Here is a 26,130-nt window from a genome sequence, read left to right as displayed (position 1 = left end):
CCCATGGGCAGTCTCACTCAGTCGCTCTGTCCCATGGACAATCTCACTCAGTAACTCACTCCCATATGTAGTATCACTCATTCGCTCTCCACCATGGACAGTCTTTCTCAGTCACTCTCTCCCACGGACAATATCACTCAGTCACTCTCTCCCACGTACAGTCTCACTCAGTTACTCTCTCCCATTGACACTATCACTCAGTCACTCTCTCCCATGGACAATCTCACTCGGTCACTCTCTCCCATGAACAGTATCAGTCAGTCAGTCCCATGGACAGATTCATTCTTACTCTTCACTCAGTCACTCTTTCACATGGACAGTCTCATTCAGTCATTCACATGGACAATCTCATTCAGTCACTCTCTCACATGGACAGTCTCACTGAGTCACTCGCTCCCATGGACAGTCTCTCTCAGTCACTCCCATGCACAGTGTCACTCAGTCACTCTCTCCCATGGACAGCATCACTCAGTCACTCTCTCCCATGGACAATTTCAGTCACTCTCTCCCATGGGCAGTATCACTCAGTCACTCTATCCCATGGACAGTATCTGTCACTCTCTCTCATTGACAGCCTCACTCAGTCACTCACATGGGCAGTATCACTCAGTCACTCTCTCCCATGGACAGTCTCACTCAGTCATTCGCATGGACAGTCTCAGTCACTCCCATGGACAGTATCACTCAGTCACTCTCTCCCATGGACAGTCTCACTGATTCACTCTCTCCGATGGGCAGTATCACTCAGTCACTCCCATGGACAGTTTCACTGCCACTCTCTCTCATATACAGTCTTACTCAGTCACTCCCAAGGACAGTATCACTCAGTCACTCTCTCCCATGGACAGTCTCACTGAGTCACTCTCTCCCATGGGCAGTCTCACTCAGTCGCTCTGTCCCATGGACAATCTCACTGTCACTCCCATGGACAGTCACATTCAGTCACTCTCTCCCATGAAGAGTATCACTCAGTTACTGCCATATATAGTATCACTCAGTTACTCTCTCCCATGGGCAGTCTCACTCAGTCGCTCTGTCCCATGGAAAGTCCAACTCAGTCACTCTATCCCATGAATAGTATCACTCAGTCACTCCTATGGGCAGTACCACTCAGTCACTCTCTCCCACAGACAGTATCAATCAGTCACTCTCTGCCATGGACAGTATCACTCAGTCACTCGCATGGACAGTATCACTGTCACACTTTTCACTCAGTCACTCTCTCCCACGTACAGTCTCACTCAGTTACTCTCTCCCATTGACACTATCACTCAGTCACTCTCTCCCATGGACAATCTCACTCGGTCGCTCTCTCGCATGGACAGTATCAGTCAGTCAGTCCCATGGACAGTTTCATTCTTACTCTTCACTCAGTCACTCTTTCACATGGACAGTCTCATTCAGTCATTCGCATGGACAATCTCATTCAGTCACTCTCTCACATGGACAGTCTCACTGAGTCACTCGCTCCCATGGACAGTCTCTCTCAGTCATTCCCATGCACAGTGTCACTCAGTCACTCTCATGCACAGTGTCACTCAGTCACTCTCTCCCATGGGCAGCATCACTCAGTAACTCTCTCCCATGGACAATTTCAGTCACTCTCTCCCATGGACAGTATCACTCAGTCACTCTCTCCCATGGGCAGTATCACTCAGTCACTCTCTCCCATGGACAGTATGACTGTCACTCTCTCCCATGGGCAGTATCACTCAGTCACTCTCTCCCATGGACAGCCTCACTCAGTCACTCTCTGCCATGGACTGTCTCACTCAGTCATTCGCATGCACAGTCTCAGTCACGCCCATGGACAGTATCACTCATCACTCGCTCTCTTCCATGGACAGTCTCACTCCGTCACTCCCATGGAGAGTATCACTCAGTCACTCAATCCCATGGACAGTCTCACTCTGTCACTCCCATATGTAGTATCACTCAGTTGCTCTCTCCCATGGACAGTATCATTCAGTCACTCTCTCCCATGGACAGTGTCACTCAGTCACTCTCATCCATGGACAGTGTCAATTAGTCACTCCCATGGACAGTTTCACTGTCACTCTCTCTCATTGACAGTATCACTCAGTCACTCCCATGGACAGTATCACTCAGTCACTCACTCCCATGGACAGTCTCACTGAGTCACTCTCTCCCATGGGCAGTATCACTCAGTCACTCCCATGGACAGTCTCACTGTCGCTCTCTCCCATGGACAGTCTCACTCCGTCACTCCCATGGAGAGTATCATTCAGTCACTCAATCCCATTGACAGTCTCACTGAGTCACTCTCTCCCAAGGGCAGTCTCACTCAGTCACTCTGTCCCATGGACAATCTCACTCAGTCACTCCCATGGACAGTCGCACTCAGTCACTCTCTCCCATGAAGAGTATCACTCAGTCACTGCCATATGTAGTATCACTCAGTTACTCTCTCCCATGGACAGTATCACTCAGTCGCTCTCTCCCATGGGCAGTCTCACTTAGTCGGTATCTCCCATGGATAGTCTAACTCAGTCTCTCTCTCCCAAGAACAGTATCACTTGGTCACTGCTATATATAGTATCACTCAGTTACTCTCTCCCATGGACAGTCTCATTCACTCTCTCCCTTTGACAGTCTAACTCAGTCACTCTCTCCCATGGGCAGTACCACTCAGTCACTCCTATAGACAGTATCAATCAGTCACTCTCTGCCATGGACAGTCTCACTCAGTTACTCTCTCCCATAGACTGTATCACTCAGTCACTTTCTCCCATGGACAATCTCACTCGGTCACTCTCTCCCATGGACAGTATCAGTCAGTCACTCCCATGGACAGTTTCATTCTTACTCTTCACTCAGTCACTCTTTCACATGGACAGTCTCACTGAGTCACTCGCTCCCATGGACAGTCTCCCTCAGTCACTCCCATGCACAGTGTCACTCAGTCACTCTCTCCCATGGACAGTATGACTGTCACTCTCTCCCATTGACAGTCTCACTCAGTCACTTCCATGGACCGTATCACTCAGTCACTTTCTCCCATGGGCAGTGTCACTCAGTCACTCTCTCCCATGGACAGTCTCACTCAGTCACTCTCTGCCATGGACAGTCTCACTCAGTCATTCGCATGGACAGTCTCAATCACTCCCATGGACAGTGTCACTCAGTCACTCTCTCCCATGGACAGTATCACTCAGTCGCCCTCAATCACGGACAGTATTAATCAGTCACTCCCATGACAGTCTCACTCAGTCACTCCCATGGACAGTATCACTCATCAATCGCTCTCTTCCATGGACAGTCTCACTCCGTCACTCCCATGGAGAGTATCACTCAGTCACTCAATCCCATTGACAGTCTCATTAAGTCACTCTCTCCCATGGGCAGTCTCACTCAGTCGGTCTGTCCCATGGACAGTCTCAATCTGTCACTCTCTCCCATGGGCTGTCTCACTCAGTCGCTCTCTCCCATGGATAGTCTAACTCAGTCACTCTCTCCCATGGACAGTCTCACTCAGTCACTCTCAACCATGGACAGTGTCAATTAGTCACTCCCATGGATAGTCTAACTCAGTCACTCTCACCGATGGGCAGTATCACTCAGTCACTCCCATGGACAATTTCACTATCACTCTCTCTCATTGACAGTCTCACTCAGTCACTCCCATGGACAGTATCACTCAGTCACTCACTCCCATGGACAATATCACTCAGTCACTCTTTCACATAGACAGTATCACTCATCACTCGCTCTCTTCCATGGACAGTCTCACTCCGTCACTGCATGGAGAGTATCACTGTCACACTTTTCACTCAGTCACTCTCTCCCACGGACAGTCTCACTCAGTTACTCTCTCCCATAGACTGTATCACTCAGTCACTCCCATGCACAGTATCACTCAGTCACTCTCTACCATGGACTATGTCACTCAGTCAGTCTCTCCAATGGACAGTGTCACTCAGTCACTCTCTCCCATGGATAATATCACTCAGCCACTCTCTCCCATGGACAGTCTCATTCAGTCGCTCTCTCCCATGGATAGACTAACTCAGTCACTCTCTCCCATTGAGAGTATCACTCAGTCACTCCTATGGACAGTATCACTCACTCACTTTCTCCCATAGACAGTCTCACTGAGTCACTGTCACCCATGGGCAGCCTCACTCAGTCGCTCTGTCCCATGGACAGTCTCATTCTGTCACTCCCATATGTAGTATCACTCAGTTGCTCTCTCCCATGGACAGTATCACTCAGTCACTCTCTCCAATGGGCAGTCTCACTCAGTCGTTCTCTCCCATGGATAGTCTAACTCAGTCACTCTCTCCCATGGACAATATCACTCAGTCACTCTTTCCCATAGAAATTATCACTCAGTCACTCTCTCCCATGGACAGCATCACTCAGTCACTCTTTTCCATGGACAGTATCACTGTCACTCTCTCTCATTGACTGTCTCACTCAGTCACTTCCATGGACAGTATCACTCAGTCACTCTCTCCCATAGAAAGTATCATTCAGTCACTCACTCCCATGGACAGTCTCACTGAGTCACTCTCTCCCATGGGCAGTATCACTCAGTCACTCCCATGGACAGTCTCACTGTCGCTCTCTCCCATGGACAATCTCACTCCGTCACTCCCATGGAGAGTATCATTCAGTCACTCAATCCCATTGACAGTCTCACTGAGTCACTCTCTCCCATGCGCAGTCTCACTCAGTCGCTCTGTCCCATGGACAATCTCACTCAGTCACTCCCATGGACAGTCGCACTCAGTCACTCTCTCCCATGAAGAGTATCACTCAGTCACTGCCATATGTAGTATCACTCAGTTACTCTCTCCCATGGCCAGTATCACTCAGTTACTCTCTCCCATGGACAGTCTCATTCAGTCTCTCCCTTTGACAGTCTAACTCAGTCACTCTCTCTCATGGGCAGTACCACTCAGTCACTCCTATGGACAGTATCAATCAGTCACTCTCTGCCATGGACAGTATCACCCAGTCACTCTCTCCCATAGACAGTATCACTCAGTGACTCTCTCCCATGGACAGTATCACTCAGTCACTCCAATGGACAGTATCACTGTCACACTTTTCACTCAGTCACTCTCTCCCATGGACAGTCTCACTCAGTTACTCTCTCCCATAGACTGCATCACTCAGTCACTCTCTCCCATGGACAATCTCACTCGGTCACTCTCTCCCATGGACAGTATCAGTCAGTCACTCCCATGGACAGTTTCATTCTTAATCTTCACTCAGTCACTCTTTCACATGGACAGTCTCATTCAGTCATTCGCATGGACAATCTCATTCAGTCACTCTCTCACATGGACAGTCTCTCTCAGTCACTCCCATGCACAGTGTCACTCAGTCACTCTCTCCCATGGACAGCATCACTCAGTCACTCTCTCCCATGGACAATTTCAGTCACTCTCTCCCATGGACAGCATCACTCAGTCACTCTCTCCCATGGGCAGTATCACTCAGTCATTCTCTCCCATGGACAGTATCTCTCAGTCACTCGCTCCCATGGACAGTATCACTCAGTCGCCCTCAACCACAGACAGTATTAATCAGTCACTCCCATGGACAGTCTCACTCAGTCACACCCATGGACAGTATCACTGATCACTCGCTCTCTTCCATGGACAGTCTCACTCCGTCACTCCCATGGTGAGTATCACTCAGTCACTCAATCCCATGGACAGTCTCACTGAGTTACTCTCTCCCATGGACAGTATCACTGTCGCTCTCTCTCATGGACAGTCTCATTCAGTAACTCCCATGGACCGTATCACTCAGTCACTCTCTCCCATGGACAGTCTCACTCAGTCACTCTCTGCCATGGACAGTCTCACTCAGTCATTCGCATGGACAGTCTCAGTCACTCCCATGGACAGCATCATTCAGTCACTCTCTACCATGGACAATCTCACTCAGTTACTCTCTCTCATGGACAGTATCACTCAGTCAATCTCTCCCATGGACAATCTCAGTCACTCTCTCCCATGTACAGTCTCACTCAGTCACTCTCTCCCATGGACAGTATCACTCAGTCGCTCTCAACCACGGACAGTATTAATCAGTCACTCCCATGGACGGTCACACTCAGTTACTCTCTCCGATGGGCAGTATCACTAAGTCAGTCCCATGGACAGTCTCACTGTCGCTCTCTCCAATGGACAGTCTCACTCCGTCACTCCCATGGAGAGTATCATTCAGTCAATCAATCCCATGGGCAGTCTCACTCAGTCGCTCTGTCCCATGGACAATCTCACTCAGTAACTCACTCCCATATGTAGTATCACTCATTCGCTCTCCACCATGGACAGTCTTTCTCAGTCACTCTCTCCCACGGACAATATCACTCAGTCACTCTCTCCCACGTACAGTCTCACTCAGTTACTCTCTCCCATTGACACTATCACTCAGTCACTCTCTCCCATGGACAATCTCACTCGGTCACTCTCTCCCATGAACAGTATCAGTCAGTCAGTCCCATGGACAGATTCATTCTTACTCTTCACTCAGTCACTCTTTCACATGGACAGTCTCATTCAGTCATTCACATGGACAATCTCATTCAGTCACTCTCTCACATGGACAGTCTCACTGAGTCACTCGCTCCCATGGACAGTCTCTCTCAGTCACTCCCATGCACAGTGTCACTCAGTCACTCTCTCCCATGGACAGCATCACTCAGTCACTCTCTCCCATGGACAATTTCAGTCACTCTCTCCCATGGGCAGTATCACTCAGTCACTCTATCCCATGGACAGTATCTGTCACTCTCTCTCATTGACAGCCTCACTCAGTCACTCACATGGGCAGTATCACTCAGTCACTCTCTCCCATGGACAGTCTCACTCAGTCATTCGCATGGACAGTCTCAGTCACTCCCATGGACAGTATCACTCAGTCACTCTCTCCCATGGACAGTCTCACTGATTCACTCTCTCCGATGGGCAGTATCACTCAGTCACTCCCATGGACAGTTTCACTGCCACTCTCTCTCATATACAGTCTTACTCAGTCACTCCCAAGGACAGTATCACTCAGTCACTCTCTCCCATGGACAGTCTCACTGAGTCACTCTCTCCCATGGGCAGTCTCACTCAGTCGCTCTGTCCCATGGACAATCTCACTGTCACTCCCATGGACAGTCACATTCAGTCACTCTCTCCCATGAAGAGTATCACTCAGTTACTGCCATATATAGTATCACTCAGTTACTCTCTCCCATGGGCAGTCTCACTCAGTCGCTCTGTCCCATGGAAAGTCCAACTCAGTCACTCTATCCCATGAATAGTATCACTCAGTCACTCCTATGGGCAGTACCACTCAGTCACTCTCTCCCACAGACAGTATCAATCAGTCACTCTCTGCCATGGACAGTATCACTCAGTCACTCGCATGGACAGTATCACTGTCACACTTTTCACTCAGTCACTCTCTCCCACGTACAGTCTCACTCAGTTACTCTCTCCCATTGACACTATCACTCAGTCACTCTCTCCCATGGACAATCTCACTCGGTCGCTCTCTCGCATGGACAGTATCAGTCAGTCAGTCCCATGGACAGTTTCATTCTTACTCTTCACTCAGTCACTCTTTCACATGGACAGTCTCATTCAGTCATTCGCATGGACAATCTCATTCAGTCACTCTCTCACATGGACAGTCTCACTGAGTCACTCGCTCCCATGGACAGTCTCTCTCAGTCATTCCCATGCACAGTGTCACTCAGTCACTCTCATGCACAGTGTCACTCAGTCACTCTCTCCCATGGGCAGCATCACTCAGTAACTCTCTCCCATGGACAATTTCAGTCACTCTCTCCCATGGACAGTATCACTCAGTCACTCTCTCCCATGGGCAGTATCACTCAGTCACTCTCTCCCATGGACAGTATGACTGTCACTCTCTCCCATGGGCAGTATCACTCAGTCACTCTCTCCCATGGACAGCCTCACTCAGTCACTCTCTGCCATGGACTGTCTCACTCAGTCATTCGCATGCACAGTCTCAGTCACGCCCATGGACAGTATCACTCATCACTCGCTCTCTTCCATGGACAGTCTCACTCCGTCACTCCCATGGAGAGTATCACTCAGTCACTCAATCCCATGGACAGTCTCACTCTGTCACTCCCATATGTAGTATCACTCAGTTGCTCTCTCCCATGGACAGTATCATTCAGTCACTCTCTCCCATGGACAGTGTCACTCAGTCACTCTCATCCATGGACAGTGTCAATTAGTCACTCCCATGGACAGTTTCACTGTCACTCTCTCTCATTGACAGTATCACTCAGTCACTCCCATGGACAGTATCACTCAGTCACTCACTCCCATGGACAGTCTCACTGAGTCACTCTCTCCCATGGGCAGTATCACTCAGTCACTCCCATGGACAGTCTCACTGTCGCTCTCTCCCATGGACAGTCTCACTCCGTCACTCCCATGGAGAGTATCATTCAGTCACTCAATCCCATTGACAGTCTCACTGAGTCACTCTCTCCCAAGGGCAGTCTCACTCAGTCACTCTGTCCCATGGACAATCTCACTCAGTCACTCCCATGGACAGTCGCACTCAGTCACTCTCTCCCATGAAGAGTATCACTCAGTCACTGCCATATGTAGTATCACTCAGTTACTCTCTCCCATGGACAGTATCACTCAGTCGCTCTCTCCCATGGGCAGTCTCACTTAGTCGGTATCTCCCATGGATAGTCTAACTCAGTCTCTCTCTCCCAAGAACAGTATCACTTGGTCACTGCTATATATAGTATCACTCAGTTACTCTCTCCCATGGACAGTCTCATTCACTCTCTCCCTTTGACAGTCTAACTCAGTCACTCTCTCCCATGGGCAGTACCACTCAGTCACTCCTATAGACAGTATCAATCAGTCACTCTCTGCCATGGACAGTCTCACTCAGTTACTCTCTCCCATAGACTGTATCACTCAGTCACTTTCTCCCATGGACAATCTCACTCGGTCACTCTCTCCCATGGACAGTATCAGTCAGTCACTCCCATGGACAGTTTCATTCTTACTCTTCACTCAGTCACTCTTTCACATGGACAGTCTCACTGAGTCACTCGCTCCCATGGACAGTCTCCCTCAGTCACTCCCATGCACAGTGTCACTCAGTCACTCTCTCCCATGGACAGTATGACTGTCACTCTCTCCCATTGACAGTCTCACTCAGTCACTTCCATGGACCGTATCACTCAGTCACTTTCTCCCATGGGCAGTGTCACTCAGTCACTCTCTCCCATGGACAGTCTCACTCAGTCACTCTCTGCCATGGACAGTCTCACTCAGTCATTCGCATGGACAGTCTCAATCACTCCCATGGACAGTGTCACTCAGTCACTCTCTCCCATGGACAGTATCACTCAGTCGCCCTCAATCACGGACAGTATTAATCAGTCACTCCCATGACAGTCTCACTCAGTCACTCCCATGGACAGTATCACTCATCAATCGCTCTCTTCCATGGACAGTCTCACTCCGTCACTCCCATGGAGAGTATCACTCAGTCACTCAATCCCATTGACAGTCTCATTAAGTCACTCTCTCCCATGGGCAGTCTCACTCAGTCGGTCTGTCCCATGGACAGTCTCAATCTGTCACTCTCTCCCATGGGCTGTCTCACTCAGTCGCTCTCTCCCATGGATAGTCTAACTCAGTCACTCTCTCCCATGGACAGTCTCACTCAGTCACTCTCAACCATGGACAGTGTCAATTAGTCACTCCCATGGATAGTCTAACTCAGTCACTCTCACCGATGGGCAGTATCACTCAGTCACTCCCATGGACAATTTCACTATCACTCTCTCTCATTGACAGTCTCACTCAGTCACTCCCATGGACAGTATCACTCAGTCACTCACTCCCATGGACAATATCACTCAGTCACTCTTTCACATAGACAGTATCACTCATCACTCGCTCTCTTCCATGGACAGTCTCACTCCGTCACTGCATGGAGAGTATCACTGTCACACTTTTCACTCAGTCACTCTCTCCCACGGACAGTCTCACTCAGTTACTCTCTCCCATAGACTGTATCACTCAGTCACTCCCATGCACAGTATCACTCAGTCACTCTCTACCATGGACTATGTCACTCAGTCAGTCTCTCCAATGGACAGTGTCACTCAGTCACTCTCTCCCATGGATAATATCACTCAGCCACTCTCTCCCATGGACAGTCTCATTCAGTCGCTCTCTCCCATGGATAGACTAACTCAGTCACTCTCTCCCATTGAGAGTATCACTCAGTCACTCCTATGGACAGTATCACTCACTCACTTTCTCCCATAGACAGTCTCACTGAGTCACTGTCACCCATGGGCAGCCTCACTCAGTCGCTCTGTCCCATGGACAGTCTCATTCTGTCACTCCCATATGTAGTATCACTCAGTTGCTCTCTCCCATGGACAGTATCACTCAGTCACTCTCTCCAATGGGCAGTCTCACTCAGTCGTTCTCTCCCATGGATAGTCTAACTCAGTCACTCTCTCCCATGGACAATATCACTCAGTCACTCTTTCCCATAGAAATTATCACTCAGTCACTCTCTCCCATGGACAGCATCACTCAGTCACTCTTTTCCATGGACAGTATCACTGTCACTCTCTCTCATTGACTGTCTCACTCAGTCACTTCCATGGACAGTATCACTCAGTCACTCTCTCCCATAGAAAGTATCATTCAGTCACTCACTCCCATGGACAGTCTCACTGAGTCACTCTCTCCCATGGGCAGTATCACTCAGTCACTCCCATGGACAGTCTCACTGTCGCTCTCTCCCATGGACAATCTCACTCCGTCACTCCCATGGAGAGTATCATTCAGTCACTCAATCCCATTGACAGTCTCACTGAGTCACTCTCTCCCATGCGCAGTCTCACTCAGTCGCTCTGTCCCATGGACAATCTCACTCAGTCACTCCCATGGACAGTCGCACTCAGTCACTCTCTCCCATGAAGAGTATCACTCAGTCACTGCCATATGTAGTATCACTCAGTTACTCTCTCCCATGGCCAGTATCACTCAGTTACTCTCTCCCATGGACAGTCTCATTCAGTCTCTCCCTTTGACAGTCTAACTCAGTCACTCTCTCTCATGGGCAGTACCACTCAGTCACTCCTATGGACAGTATCAATCAGTCACTCTCTGCCATGGACAGTATCACCCAGTCACTCTCTCCCATAGACAGTATCACTCAGTGACTCTCTCCCATGGACAGTATCACTCAGTCACTCCAATGGACAGTATCACTGTCACACTTTTCACTCAGTCACTCTCTCCCATGGACAGTCTCACTCAGTTACTCTCTCCCATAGACTGCATCACTCAGTCACTCTCTCCCATGGACAATCTCACTCGGTCACTCTCTCCCATGGACAGTATCAGTCAGTCACTCCCATGGACAGTTTCATTCTTAATCTTCACTCAGTCACTCTTTCACATGGACAGTCTCATTCAGTCATTCGCATGGACAATCTCATTCAGTCACTCTCTCACATGGACAGTCTCTCTCAGTCACTCCCATGCACAGTGTCACTCAGTCACTCTCTCCCATGGACAGCATCACTCAGTCACTCTCTCCCATGGACAATTTCAGTCACTCTCTCCCATGGACAGCATCACTCAGTCACTCTCTCCCATGGGCAGTATCACTCAGTCATTCTCTCCCATGGACAGTATCTCTCAGTCACTCGCTCCCATGGACAGTATCACTCAGTCGCCCTCAACCACAGACAGTATTAATCAGTCACTCCCATGGACAGTCTCACTCAGTCACACCCATGGACAGTATCACTCATCACTCGCTCTCTTCCATGGACAGTCTCACTCCGTCACTCCCATGGTGAGTATCACTCAGTCACTCAATCCCATGGACAGTCTCACTGAGTCACTCTCTCCCATGGGCAGTCTCACTCAGTCGCTCAGTCCCATGGACAGTCTCACTCTGTCACTCCCATATGTAGTATCACTCAGTTGCTCTCTCCCATGGACAGTATCACTCAGTCAGTCTCTCCCATGGGCTGTCTCACTCGGTCGCTCTCTCCCATGGATTGTCTAACTCAGTCACTCTCTCCCATGGACAATATCACTCAGTCACTCTTTCCCATAGACAGTATCACTCAGTCACTCTCTCCCATGGACAGTCTCACTCAGTCACTCTCAACCATGGACAGTGTCAATTAGTCACTTCCATGGACAGTCTCACTCAGTCACTCCCATGGACAGTATCACTCATCACTCGGTCCCATAGAAAGTATCATTCAGTCACTCACTCCCATGGACAGTCTCACTGAGTCACTCTCTCCCATGGGCAGTATCACTCAGTCACTCCTATGGACAGTATCAATCAGTCACTCTCTGCCATGGACAGTATGACTGTCACTCTCTCCCATGGGCAGTATCACTCAGTCACTCTCTCCCATGGACAGTCTCACTCAGTCACTCTCTGCCATGGACAGTCTCACTCAGTCATTCGCATGCACAGTCTCAGTCACGCCCATGGACAGTATCACTCAGTCACTCTCTCCCATAGACAGTATCACTCAGTGACTCTCTCCCATGGACAGTATCACTCAGTCACTCCAATGGACAGTATCACTGTCACACTTTTCACTCAGTCACTCTCTCCCATGCACAGTGTCACTCAGTCACTCGCTCCCATGGACAGCATCACTCAGTCACTCTCTCCCATGGACAATTTCAGTCACTCTCTCCCATGGACAGAATTACTCAGTCACTCTCTCCCATGGACAGTATCACTCAGTCACTCGCTCCCATGGACAGTATCACTCAGTCGCCCTCAACCACAGACAGTATTAATCAGTCACTCCCATGGACAGTCTCACTCAGTCACACCCATGGACAGTATCACTCATCACTCACTCTCTTCCATGGACAGTCTCACTCCGTCACTCGCATGGTTAGTATCACTCAGTCACTCAATCCCATGGACAGTTTCACTGAGTCACTCTCTCCCATGGGCAGTCTCACTCAGTCGCTCAGTCCCATGGACAGTCTCACTCTGTCACTCCCATATGTAGTATCACTCAGTTGCTCTCTCCCATGGACAGTATCACTCAGTCACTCTCTCCCATGGGCTGTCTCACTCGGTCGCTCTCTCCCATGGATAGTCTAACTCAGTCACTCTCTCCCATGGACAATATCACTCAGTCACTCTTTCCCATAGACAGTATCACTCAGTCACTCTCTCCCATGGACAGTCTCACTCAGTCACTCTCTTCCATGGACAGTCTCACTCAGTCACTCCCATGGACAGTATCACTCATCACTCGGTCCCATGGACAATATCACTCAGTCACTCTTTCCCATAGAGAGTTTCACTCTGTCACTCTCTCCCATGGACAGCATCACTCAGTCACTCTCTCCCATGGACAATATCACTCAGTCACTCTCTCCCATGGGCAGCATCACTCAGACACTCTCTCCCATGGACCGTATCATTCAGTCACTCTCTGCCATGGTCAGTCTCACTCAGTCATTTGCATGGACAGTCTCAGTCACCCCAATGGACAGTATCACACAGTCACGCTCTCCCATGGACAGTATCAATCCGTCACTCCCATAGACAGTCTCAGTCAGTCACTCCCATGGACTTCATCACTCAGTCACTGACTCCCATGGACAGTCTCACTGATTCACTCTCTCCCATGGGCAGTACACTCAGTCACTCCCATGGACAGTCTCACTGTCGCTCTCTCCCATGGACAGTCTCACTCCATCACTCCCATGGACAGATTCACTCTCACTCTTTTCACTCAGTCACTCTCTCCCATGGATAATATCACTCAGCCACTCTCTCCCATGGACAGTATCACTCAGTCACTCTCTCCCATGGGCAGTCTCACTCAATCGCTCTCTCCCATGGATAGACTAATTCAGTCACTCTCTCCCATGGACAGTATCACTCAGTCACTCCAATGGACAGTATCAGTCACTCTCTCCCATGGACAATCTCACTCGTCACTCTCTCCCATGGACAGTATCACTCAGTCACTCCTATGAACAGTATCAGTCACTCTCTCCCATAGATAGTATCACTCAGTCACTCTCTCCCATGGACAATCTCACTCGTCACTCTCTCCCATGGACAATCTCACTCGTCACTCTCTCCCATGGACAATCTCACTCAGTCACTCTCTGCCATGGATAATATCACTCAGCCACTCTCTCCCTTGAGACAATCACTATCACTAGGGAGGTAGTGCTGGACAGGCTACTGGGACTCAAGGTAGACAAGTCCCCTGGTCCTGATGAAATGCATCCCAGCGTATTAAAAGAGAAGGCGGAAGTTATTACAGATGCATTCGTTATAATCTACCAAAATCCTCGGACTCTGGGGAGGTACCATCGGATTGGAAAGCAGCTAATGTAACACCTCTGTTTAAAAAAGGGGGCAGACAAAAGGCAGGTAACTATAGGCCAGTTAATTTAACTTTCTGTAGTGGGGAAAATGCTTAAAGCTATCATTAAGGAAGATATAGCGGGACATCTAGATAGGAATAGTGCAATCAAGCAGATGCAACATGGATTCATGAAGGGGAAATCATGTTGAACTAATTTACTGGAATTTTTTGAGGATATAACGAGCATGGTGGATAGAGGTGTACCGATGGATGTGGTATATTTGGATTTCCAAAAGGCATTCGATAAGGTGCCACACAAAAGGTTACTGCAGAAGATAAAGGTATGCGGAGTCAGAGGAAACGTATTACATGGATAGAGAATTGGCTGGCTAACAGAAAGCAGAGAGTCGGGATAAATGGGTCCTTTTCAGGTTGGCAATCTGTGGTTCGTGGTGTACCACAGGGATCGGTGCTGGGACCACATCTGTTTACAATATACATAGATGACCTAGAAGAGGGGACAGAGTGTAGTGTAACAAAATTTGCAGATGACACAAAGATTAGTGGGAAAGCGGGTTGTGTAGAGGACACAGAGAGGCTGCAAAGAGATTTAGACAGGTTAAGCGAATGGGCTAAGGTTTGGCAGATGGAATACAATGTTGGAAAATGTGAGGTCATCCACCTTGGAAAAAAAAACAGTAAAAGGGAATATTATTTGAATGGGGAGAAATTACAACATGCTGAGATGCAGAGGGACCTGGGGGTCCTTGTGCATGAATCCCCAAAAGTTCGTTTGCAGGTGCAGCAGGTAATCAGGAGGGCGAATGGAATGTTGGCCTTCATTGTGAGAGGGATGGAGTAGAAAAGCAGGGAGGTCCTGCTGCAACTGTACATGAGTTTGGTGAGGCCGCACCTGGAGTACTGCGTGCAGTTTTGGTCACCTTACTTAAGGAAGGATATACTTGCTTTGGAGTGGGTACAGAGACGATTCACTAGGCTGATTCCGGAGATGAGGGGGTTACCTTATGATGATAGATTGAGTAGACTGGATCTTTACTCGTTGGAATTCAGAATGAGGGGTGATCTTATAGAAACATTTAAAATAATGAAAGGGATAGACAAGATAGAGGCAGAGAGGTTGTTTCCACTGGTCGGGTTGACTAGAACTAGGGGGCACAGCCTCAAAATACCGGGGAGCCAATGTAAAATCGAGTTGAGAAGGAATTTCTTTCCCCAGAGGGTTGTGAATCTGTGGAATTCTCTGCCCAAGGAAGCAGTTGAGGCTAGCTCATTGAATGTATTCAAATCACAGATAGATAGATTTTTAACCAATAAGGGAATTAAGGGTTATGGGGAACGGGCTGGTAAGTGGAGCCGAGTCCACGGCCAGTTCAGCCATGATCTTGTTGAATGGCGGAGCAGACTCGAGGGGCTTGATGGCCTACTCCTGGTCCTAATTCTTATGTTCTTATGTACTTATGTTTATGTTCCCATGGACAGTATCAGTCAGTCACTCCCATGGACAGTTTTATTCTTACTCTTCACTCAGTAACTCTCTCACATGGACAGTCTCACTGAGTCACTCGCTCGCATGGACAGTCTCTCTCAGTCACTCCCATGCACGGTGTCACTCAATCACTCTCTCCCATGGACAGCATCACTCAATCACTCTCTCCCATGGACAGCATCACTCAGTCACTCTCTCCCATGGGCAGTCTCACTCAATCGCTCTCTCCCATGGATAGACTAATTCAGTCACTCTCTCCCATGGACAGTATCACTCAGTCACTCCAATGGACAGTATCAGTCACTCTCTCCCATGGACAATCTCACTCGTCACTCTCTCCCATGGACAGTATCACTCAGTCACTCCTATGAACAGTATCAGTCACTCTCTCCCATAGATAGTATCACTCAGTCACTCTCTCCCATGGACAATCTCACTCGTCACTCTCTCCCATGGACAATCTCACTCGTCACTCTCTCCCATGGACAATCTCACTCAGTCACTCTCTGCCATGGATAATATCACTCAGCCACTCTCTCCCTTGAGACAATCACTATCACTAGGGAGGTAGTGCTGGACAGGCTACTGGGACTCAAGGTAGACAAGTCCCCTGGTCCTGATGAAATGCATCCCAGCGTATTAAAAGAGAAGGCGGAAGTTATTACAGATGCATTCGTTATAATCTACCAAAATCCTCGGACTCTGGGGAGGTACCATCGGATTGGAAAGCAGCTAATGTAACACCTCTGTTTAAAAAAGGGGGCAGACAAAAGGCAGGTAACTATAGGCCAGTTAATTTAACTTTCTGTAGTGGGGAAAATGCTTAAAGCTATCATTAAGGAAGATATAGCGGGACATCTAGATAGGAATAGTGCAATCAAGCAGATGCAACATGGATTCATGAAGGGGAAATCATGTTGAACTAATTTACTGGAATTTTTTGAGGATATAACGAGCATGGTGGATAGAGGTGTACCGATGGATGTGGTATATTTGGATTTCCAAAAGGCATTCGATAAGGTGCCACACAAAAGGTTACTGCAGAAGATAAAGGTATGCGGAGTCAGAGGAAACGTATTACATGGATAGAGAATTGGCTGGCTAACAGAAAGCAGAGAGTCGGGATAAATGGGTCCTTTTCAGGTTGGCAATCTGTGGTTCGTGGTGTACCACAGGGATCGGTGCTGGGACCACATCTGTTTACAATATACATAGATGACCTAGAAGAGGGGACAGAGTGTAGTGTAACAAAATTTGCAGATGACACAAAGATTAGTGGGAAAGCGGGTTGTGTAGAGGACACAGAGAGGCTGCAAAGAGATTTAGACAGGTTAAGCGAATGGGCTAAGGTTTGGCAGATGGAATACAATGTTGGAAAATGTGAGGTCATCCACCTTGGAAAAAAAAACAGTAAAAGGGAATATTATTTGAATGGGGAGAAATTACAACATGCTGAGATGCAGAGGGACCTGGGGGTCCTTGTGCATGAATCCCCAAAAGTTCGTTTGCAGGTGCAGCAGGTAATCAGGAGGGCGAATGGAATGTTGGCCTTCATTGTGAGAGGGATGGAGTAGAAAAGCAGGGAGGTCCTGCTGCAACTGTACATGAGTTTGGTGAGGCCGCACCTGGAGTACTGCGTGCAGTTTTGGTCACCTTACTTAAGGAAGGATATACTTGCTTTGGAGTGGGTACAGAGACGATTCACTAGGCTGATTCCGGAGATGAGGGGGTTACCTTATGATGATAGATTGAGTAGACTGGATCTTTACTCGTTGGAATTCAGAATGAGGGGTGATCTTATAGAAACATTTAAAATAATGAAAGGGATAGACAAGATAGAGGCAGAGAGGTTGTTTCCACTGGTCGGGTTGACTAGAACTAGGGGGCACAGCCTCAAAATACCGGGGAGCCAATGTAAAATCGAGTTGAGAAGGAATTTCTTTCCCCAGAGGGTTGTGAATCTGTGGAATTCTCTGCCCAAGGAAGCAGTTGAGGCTAGCTCATTGAATGTATTCAAATCACAGATAGATAGATTTTTAACCAATAAGGGAATTAAGGGTTATGGGGAACGGGCTGGTAAGTGGAGCCGAGTCCACGGCCAGTTCAGCCATGATCTTGTTGAATGGCGGAGCAGACTCGAGGGGCTTGATGGCCTACTCCTGGTCCTAATTCTTATGTTCTTATGTACTTATGTTTATGTTCCCATGGACAGTATCAGTCAGTCACTCCCATGGACAGTTTTATTCTTACTCTTCACTCAGTAACTCTCTCACATGGACAGTCTCACTGAGTCACTCGCTCGCATGGACAGTCTCTCTCAGTCACTCCCATGCACGGTGTCACTCAATCACTCTCTCCCATGGACAGCATCACTCAGTCACTCTCTCCCATGGACAGTCTCAGTCACTCTCTCCCATGGACAGTATCTCTCAGTCACTCTCTCCCATGGACAGTATCAGTCACTCTCTCCTATGGACAACCTCAGTCACTCTCTCCCATGGACAGTATCGCTCAGTCACTCTCAACCATGGACAGTATCAATCAGTCACTCCCATGGACAGTCTCACTCAGTCACTTCCAGGGACAGTATCACTCATTCACTCGCTCCCATGGATAGTCTCACTGATCACTCTCTCCAATGGGCACTATCACTCAGTCACTCCCATGGACAGTCCAACTGTGACCCTCTCTCATTGATAGTCTCACTCAGTCATTCCCATTGACAGTATCACTCAGTCACTCACTCGCCTGGGCAGTCTCACTCTGTCACTCCCATGGACAGTTTCACTGTCGCTCTCTCCCATGGGCAGTCTCACTCCATCACTCCCATGGAGAGTATCATTCAGTTATTCAATCCCATGGACAGTCTCACTGAGTCACTCTCTCCCATGGGCAGTCTCACTCCGTCACTCCCATGGAGAGTATCATTCAGTTATTCAATCCCATGGACAGTCTCACTGAGTCACTCTCTCTCATGGGCAGTCTTACTCAGTCGCTCTGTCCCATGGACAGTCTCACTCTGTCACTCCCATGGACACTCCCACTCAGTTACTCTCTCCCATGAAGAGTATCATTCAGTCACTGCCATATGTAGTATCACAGTTACTCTCTCCCATGGACAGTATCACTCTCTCCGATGAGCAGTCTCACTCAGTCACTCTCTCCCATGAACAGTGTCATTCAGTCACTGCTATATATAGTATCACTCAGTTACTCTCTCCTAATGGACTGTATCACTCAGTCACTGCCGTATATAGTTTCACTCAGTCACTCTTTCCCATAGACAGTATCACTCAGTCACTCTCTCCCATGGACAGTCTCATTCACTCTCTCCCTTTGACAGTCTAACTCAGTCACTCTCTCCCATGGACAGTTTCACTCAGTCACTCCTATGGACAGTACCATACAGTCACTCATATGGACTGTATCAATCAGTCACTCTCTGCCATGGACAGTATCACTCAATCATTCCCATGTACAGTGTCACTCAGTACTCTCTCCCATGGACTGAATCAGTCAGTAACTCTCTACCATAGACAATCTCACTCAGTCACTCTCTCCCATGGACAGTATCACTCAGTCACTCTCTCCCATTGACAGTATCACTCAGTCACTCTCTCCCATTGACAGTATCACTCAGTCACTCTCTCCGATGGGCAGTGTCACTCAGTCACTCCCATGGACAGTCTCACTGTCACTCTCTCCCATGGACATTCTCACTCAGTCACTCCCATGGACAGTATCACTCTGTCACTCACTCCCATGCACAGTCTCACTCAGTCGCTCTCTCCCATGAACAGTATCACTCAGTCACTGCCGTATATAGTATCACTCAGTCTCACATGGACAGTCTCACTCAGTCACTCTCTCCCATGGACAGTATTACTCAGTCACTCTCTCCAATGGACATTATCACTCAGTCACTTCTAAGGACAGTATCACTCAGTCACTCCTATGGACAATATCAGTACTCTCTCCCATGGACAGTATCACTCAGTCACTCTCTTCCATTGACAGTATCACTCAGTCACTCCTATGGACAGTATCCGTCACTCTCTCCCATGGACAGTCTCACTCAGTCACTCCCATGGACAGTATCACTCAGTCACTCTCAACCATGGACAGTATCAATCAGTCACTCCTATGGACAGTCTCACTCAGTCACTCCCATGGACAGTATCACTCAGTTACTCGCTCCCATGAACAGTCTCAATGAGTCACTCTCTCTGATGGGCAGTATCACTCAGTCATTTCCATTGACAGTCTCACTCAATCACTCCCATGGGCCGTCTCACTCAGTCACTCTCCCCCATGGACAGTATCACACAGTCATTCCTGTGGGCAGTCACTCTCTCCTATGGACAGTATCACACAATCACTCCTGTGGACAGTCACTCTCTCCTGTGGACAGTATCACTCAGTTACTCTCCCCCATGGACAGTATCACACAATCACTCCTGTGGACAGTCACTCTCTCCCGTGGACAGTATCACTCAGCATTAGTTTTTTTATGTTTCCTTTTGTCCTTAAGACTAATGAACATTTTCACCGATCGAGGCCTACCTTTACAAACAGGGCACCCTTGGCTGCCAGCGAATCATCTCCTTTCCCGTTAGGATAACACTGAAATTCAACATCTAAAATTGGGTAACGGCTTGCAAAAAATAGCCCGCTGTTCAAAAACTTGAAGCTGCAGCATCTATGCCAAGCGTACTTCCCCACATCGTACAGAATGTATTGAAAGTATGGATTCAACTGGGCTTTCAACTTCTCTGCCGCCCGCTTGTCAAACACCTCCTGCAGGCAGAGGAAGTCCAGGTTGGCAGGGAAAAAGGCCGAAAGCTCGTGGTCAAACATGTCGCCCAGGTGCCTCTTTTTCTTCAGCGAGGCTTTCTTCATGATTGAAGCCTTGTAGACGAACTTGTTATTGGGGGCACCGCTGCTGTCCATCGTGCCGTCGGCAATCCTGAACTTGATCAGGGATTCTCTGGAGGCTGTGTTGCTATCCAAACTGCCACCGTCCCCATCTCTCTGTTTATGATTGGGGGTCTGACGTTTCTCGTCTTCGGTTTCTGTCTCCCCTGGCTGGTCTGCGGGCTCGGTTATGGTGACCTGCACGTCGGGGGTGTCTGTCTCCTTGCTGGGAAAGTGGGCTGCCTCGTCGCCACTGATACGAACAACGCAGGAGTTACTGTCCCCATCGCTCTGCTCCCCTCCGCAAAGCTTGGAGTCCTTACCGTCCTCGCTGCAGTTGCCCATGAAGTTGTCTCCTTTGTAGTCCAGGGAGGAAGTCCGTTTGATGCCCGTGCTGTTGGCCCGGTTGGCATTATCACTGCCGTGAGGGCACGCCAGGCTGCTCCAGCTTACCGCACTTATGGACGTGTTGGTCGGGGAGTCGATGTAAATCTTAATTTGAGGTCGGCTGGCCCCGTTTCGGATCCTCTTGCCCACCTCCCAGGATCTAATCTGGGTGTTGGAGAGGTTGTTGAAACGGGCCAAGGAATCAGGCAGCAGGCAGACGTTGGCCGTGGCAAAGCAGAAGCTTCTCCTGCCCGCTGCTCGCCAGTTGCCGGGCCCCGTCGCCACGCTAGTTCCGGACTTCTCCTCGAATCGTGAGTAAACGTATGGCCTCCGGGCAGACTGCAGAGGGGCCCAGATCACAAAACCTATCAATGCAAATGGCAGAGAAGCAAGCAGCGACGCCAGGCAGATGGGCAGGACAATGGTAAGGCAGAGTGCCCGCAGGTAACATGGATCATCTCCCCTTTGATGCTTCTCATAGGTAGTAGGCAGGAAGGACACCAACAGTCGGTCAGTCAGCCAGTAGCAGGGAAATATAAGTGCCCAGGCCAGGGAGTGAAGGGTTTGTAGGAAGGAGTTAGGAAAAGAGGATGTATACAAAACCATGGCAACTGAATGATGGCTGCAGTGTACGAACTCCTACATCATGCCAGAGTCATCACCATATTGGGAAAGTAGACGGATATCTCAGATGACTCGATTTAATCATCGAGGAGACATTTCCACCATTTTATTTTTAAGGAAAGTGCAGAAGTACAAGGGCAGTGTTTAATGAGCTGCTTCTCAGAAATTGGTAGACATGGAGACTGTGCAGGTCTGGTCTGTGCAGATCCATTCAAAGCCCATTGGAAATATTTCAGCTTAAACCTTCATTCCGCAGAACAGCAGCAGGAAAGCACCTATAGGAAGCACAAAAGGAAAATGATTATCGATAGCATGAACTGGAGTTCGCACCTTGCTGAGGAGAGTGTACACAGCGAGTCTTCTCTTTATTTGTTACAATATGTAAATGAACAGTTGGCCAGAGGCACAATAGATGCACTGAGTGCTCACTCGCCCATTCACCAAGGCTCTGGAGACAATACAAGCTACATTTGTTAGGCCCTCCTCTAAAATCCAGGCAACATATTTCAAAACTTTTAATACTTACTAAATGTACATCAATTTATTAATCCTGTCCCCTCTTTTGCACGCTGTGACAGAATCGAACAATTACAGATCACATACAGCATTGCCAGATAGGGTGCAGAGGCAGGCAACATCTTCCTTCCCCAAAAGCATACCTTGAAACAAATCTCAGAAATGTTGCAGCAATTTTCCTGACTTTTGCTGCGGTTTTCTGTACGTCAAACCTGTAAAATTACATTCACTTTGAATCTCTCACCACCACTTATGAATAAGAGAGCATCAACAATCATCTGGGACATGAGAGGTTCACTATCAACAGCCATCAGGCATACGAGAGGCTCACTATCAGCAACCATCAGAAACATGAGCTTCACCCCCCCTAATAACCATTAAACACAAGAGAACTTCACCCTTCAACAACTGCTCTATTAATCTGCCGCACTGTAATACAGCCTGTGCCCTGTTGATGTAACCAGGTTGTGACACCGCCATTTAAATTAGCCTCCATCCCAGGATAGGTAGTCTTCCCATGCCCAAAGTAGCGTGTCACTCTGTAATGCAGCACTATTATATCATTAGTGTGTCACTGTAATACAGCACAATTATATCATTAGTGTATCACTGTAATACAGCACTATTATATCATTAGTGTGTCACTGTAATACAGCACTATTATATCATTATTCAGCTCTGTAATACAGCACTATTATATCATTAGTGTGTCACTGTAATACTGCACTATTATATCATTAATGTGTCACTGTAATACAGCACTATTATATCATAGTTCAGCTCTGTAATACAGGACTATTATATCATTAGTGTGTCACTGTAATACAGCATTATTATATCATTAATGTGTGACTGTAATACAGCACTATTATATCATAGTTCAGCTCTGTAATACAGCACTATTATATCATTAGTGTGTCACTGTAATACAGCACTATTATATCATTAATGTGTCACTGTAATACAGCACTATTATATCATAGTTCAGCTCTGTAATACAGCACTATTATATCATTAATGTGTCACTGTAATACAGCACTATTATATCATTAGTGTGTCACTGCAATACAGCACTATTATATCGTTAGTGTGTCACTGCAATACAGCACTATTTTATCATCAGTGTGACTATAATACAGCACTATTATATCATTGGTGTTCAGCTCTGCAATACAGCACTAATATATCAATAATGTATTTCAAGCATAATTCAGCACTACCATATCATTGATATATACCCCACTATAATACATCACTACTGTATTATTAGTTTACTGCACTGCAATATAACACAACTATACCACTAGATGATATACCAACAACAACTTGTATTTATATAGCACCTTTAACGTAGTGAAACGTCCCAAGGTGCTTCACAGGAATATCATGAGACAAAATTTGACACCGAGCCATATAAGGGGAAATTAATGTCGAAATTAGTGTTTGGTCAAAGAGTTAGGTTATAAGGAGCATTTTGAAGGAGGAAAGAGAGGCTGAGAGGTTTAGGCAGGGAGTTCCAGAGCTTAGGACCTAGGCAACAGAAGGAACGGCCACCAATGGTTGAGCGATTATAAACAGGGATGCTCAAGAGGGCAGAATTAGAGGAGCGTAGACATCTCAGGGGGTTGTGGGGCTGAAAGAGATTATTTTGATAGGGAGAGGCGAGGCCATGGAGGGATTTGAAAACAAGGATAAGTATTTTGAAGTCAAGGCATTGCTTAACCGGGAATCAATGTAGGTCAGCGAGCACAGGAATGATGGGTGAATGGGACTTGGTGCGAGTTGGGACACGAGCAGATGAGTTTTGGATCACCTCTAGTTTACATAAGGTAGTATGTGGGAGGCCAGCCAGGAATGCATTGGAATAGACACGTCTAGAAGTAACAAATGCATGGATGAAGCTGAGGCAAGGGAGGAGATGGGCGATGTTACAGAGGTGGAAATAGGCGGTCTTAGTTATACTGCGTATATGTGGTCGAAAGCTCATTTTAGGGTCAAATATGACATCAAGGTTACGAACAGTGTGGTTCAGCCTCAGACAAAAATTGGGCAGGGTGATGGAATCAGTGGCTATGGAACGGAGTTTGTTGCGGGGACCGAAAACAATGGCTTCGGTCTTCCCAATATTCAATTGGAGATTGGATGTCAGACAAGCAGTCTGACAATTTAGTGACCGAGGACGGGTCGAGAGAAGTGGTAGTGAGGTAGAGCTGGGTGTCATCAGCGTACGTGTGGAAACTGACGCTGTGTTTTCGGATGATGTCACCAAGGGGCAACATGTAGATGAGAAATAGGAGGGGGGAAAGGATAGATCTTTGGGGAACACCAGATGTAATGATGCGAGAGTGGGAAGAGAAGCTGTTGCAGGTAATTCTCTGGCTATGATTCGATAGATAAGAATGGAAAAGGCATGTGCAATCCCACCCAGCTGGATGACGGTGGCGAGGCGTTGGTGAAGGATAGCGTGGTCAACTGTGTCAAAGGCTGCAGACAAGTCAAGAAGGACGAGGAGGGATAGTTTGCCTTTATCATAGTCACAAAGGATGTCAGTTGTGACTTTGATGTGAGCCGTTTCGGTACTGTGGGAGGCATGGAAACCGGATTGGAGGGATTCAAACATGGAGTTGCGAGAAAGATGGGCATGGATTTGGGAGGAAACATGTTCAAGGACTTTGGAGAGGAAAGGGAGGTTGGAGATGGGGCAGTAATTTGCAAAGACGGAGGGGTCGAGGATTGTTTTTTTAAGGAGAGGGGTAATGACGGCAGATTTGAGGAGAAGGGGACAGTACCTGAGGAGAGAGAACTATTAACAATGTCAGCTAACATGGGAGCCAGAAAAGGAAGTTGGGTGGTCAGCAGTTTGGTGGGAATAGAGTCAAGGAAGCAGGAAGTGGGTCTCATGGACAGGATGAGCTTGGAAAGGTCATGAGGGGAGATCGGAGAGAAACTGGAGAAAGATGTGAGGTCAGAGCTAGGGCAGGGGGGATCTTTGGAGGAAGTTTGGCCCGGTGGGCTAGGGGAAGGCAGGAAAGAGGCAGATGAGGCTGAATGCATGGTCTCAATCTTCGAGACAAAGAAGTCCACTCTTTGTTGTTGCAGGTGAGGGCGGAGCCTGGGGAGAGGGATTTAAGAAGGCAGTTAGCAGTAGAAAATAGAAGCCAAGGTTTCTCTTTATATTCCAGAATGATTCTGGTATTGTGAGCAATTTTGGCAGACGAGAGCAGGACCCGATAATGCTTTATGTGGTCCAGAAACATATTGAGGGCGATTGGATTCGACGTTACCCAAATCCAGGTCGCTGATTGCAGTGCAAGCAGGTACAGCTGGAGCGGCGATGTCGGGGCGGAGGAGCGGCAAGAGTTCATAGAGGGACGTGATCGGGGCCCAGGAGAGGCGTGAGTTCGGGGCCTAGAAGAGGCGAGGGCCCAGGGGCAGCACGGGCCAGCCCACACTGCGATATGTGTGAGCATTAGGTCTGTGCAGCCAATGGACCAAAACCTAGCTCTGTCAAGCCCATATGGTGGCTACCACACATTAAACACTCACAGGCATCTTAAACCCTTCAAGATGGGACATAGAATATTAGGTGCTTCATTGAAACACCTGTGAACTCATCCCTTTTTGGCGTTTCGATGGATTGCCTATGATGATGATGTTGATGTGGTCCAGACAGATCTGGCAGTGAATACCAGTTGTTCGTCATATCCGTTCAAGTCTGCGCCCCTTGGAGTTAAGGGAGTGAAGATCAGGGCTGTACCATGGGGAATAGCCAGGATGAGAGAGAGTAATTGTG

At 48.1% G+C, this 26,130-nt stretch overlaps 1 protein-coding gene across 2 annotated transcripts in view; it reads right to left on the bottom strand.

Annotated features, from left to right (window-relative positions):
• smpd3 (sphingomyelin phosphodiesterase 3) overlaps positions 1–26,130 on the bottom strand; it is a 694,292-nt gene that overhangs the window by 371,686 nt on the left and 296,476 nt on the right. For both annotated transcript variants that reach the window (XM_070896805.1, XM_070896804.1), the window contains exon 4: positions 20,460–22,096. In XM_070896805.1, coding sequence (XP_070752906.1) covers positions 20,460–21,803 — 1,344 coding nt within the window. In that variant the 5' untranslated portion in view covers positions 21,804–22,096. The remainder of the gene's footprint in view (positions 1–20,459; positions 22,097–26,130) is intronic.

The sequence above is a fragment of the Pristiophorus japonicus genome, chromosome 13 (genome assembly GCF_044704955.1).
Source record: "Pristiophorus japonicus isolate sPriJap1 chromosome 13, sPriJap1.hap1, whole genome shotgun sequence".
Taxonomy (NCBI): Eukaryota; Metazoa; Chordata; class Chondrichthyes; family Pristiophoridae; genus Pristiophorus; species Pristiophorus japonicus.
The sequence above is the reverse complement of the archived record's forward strand: the minus strand, read 5'-3'. Positions and strand labels throughout refer to the sequence as shown.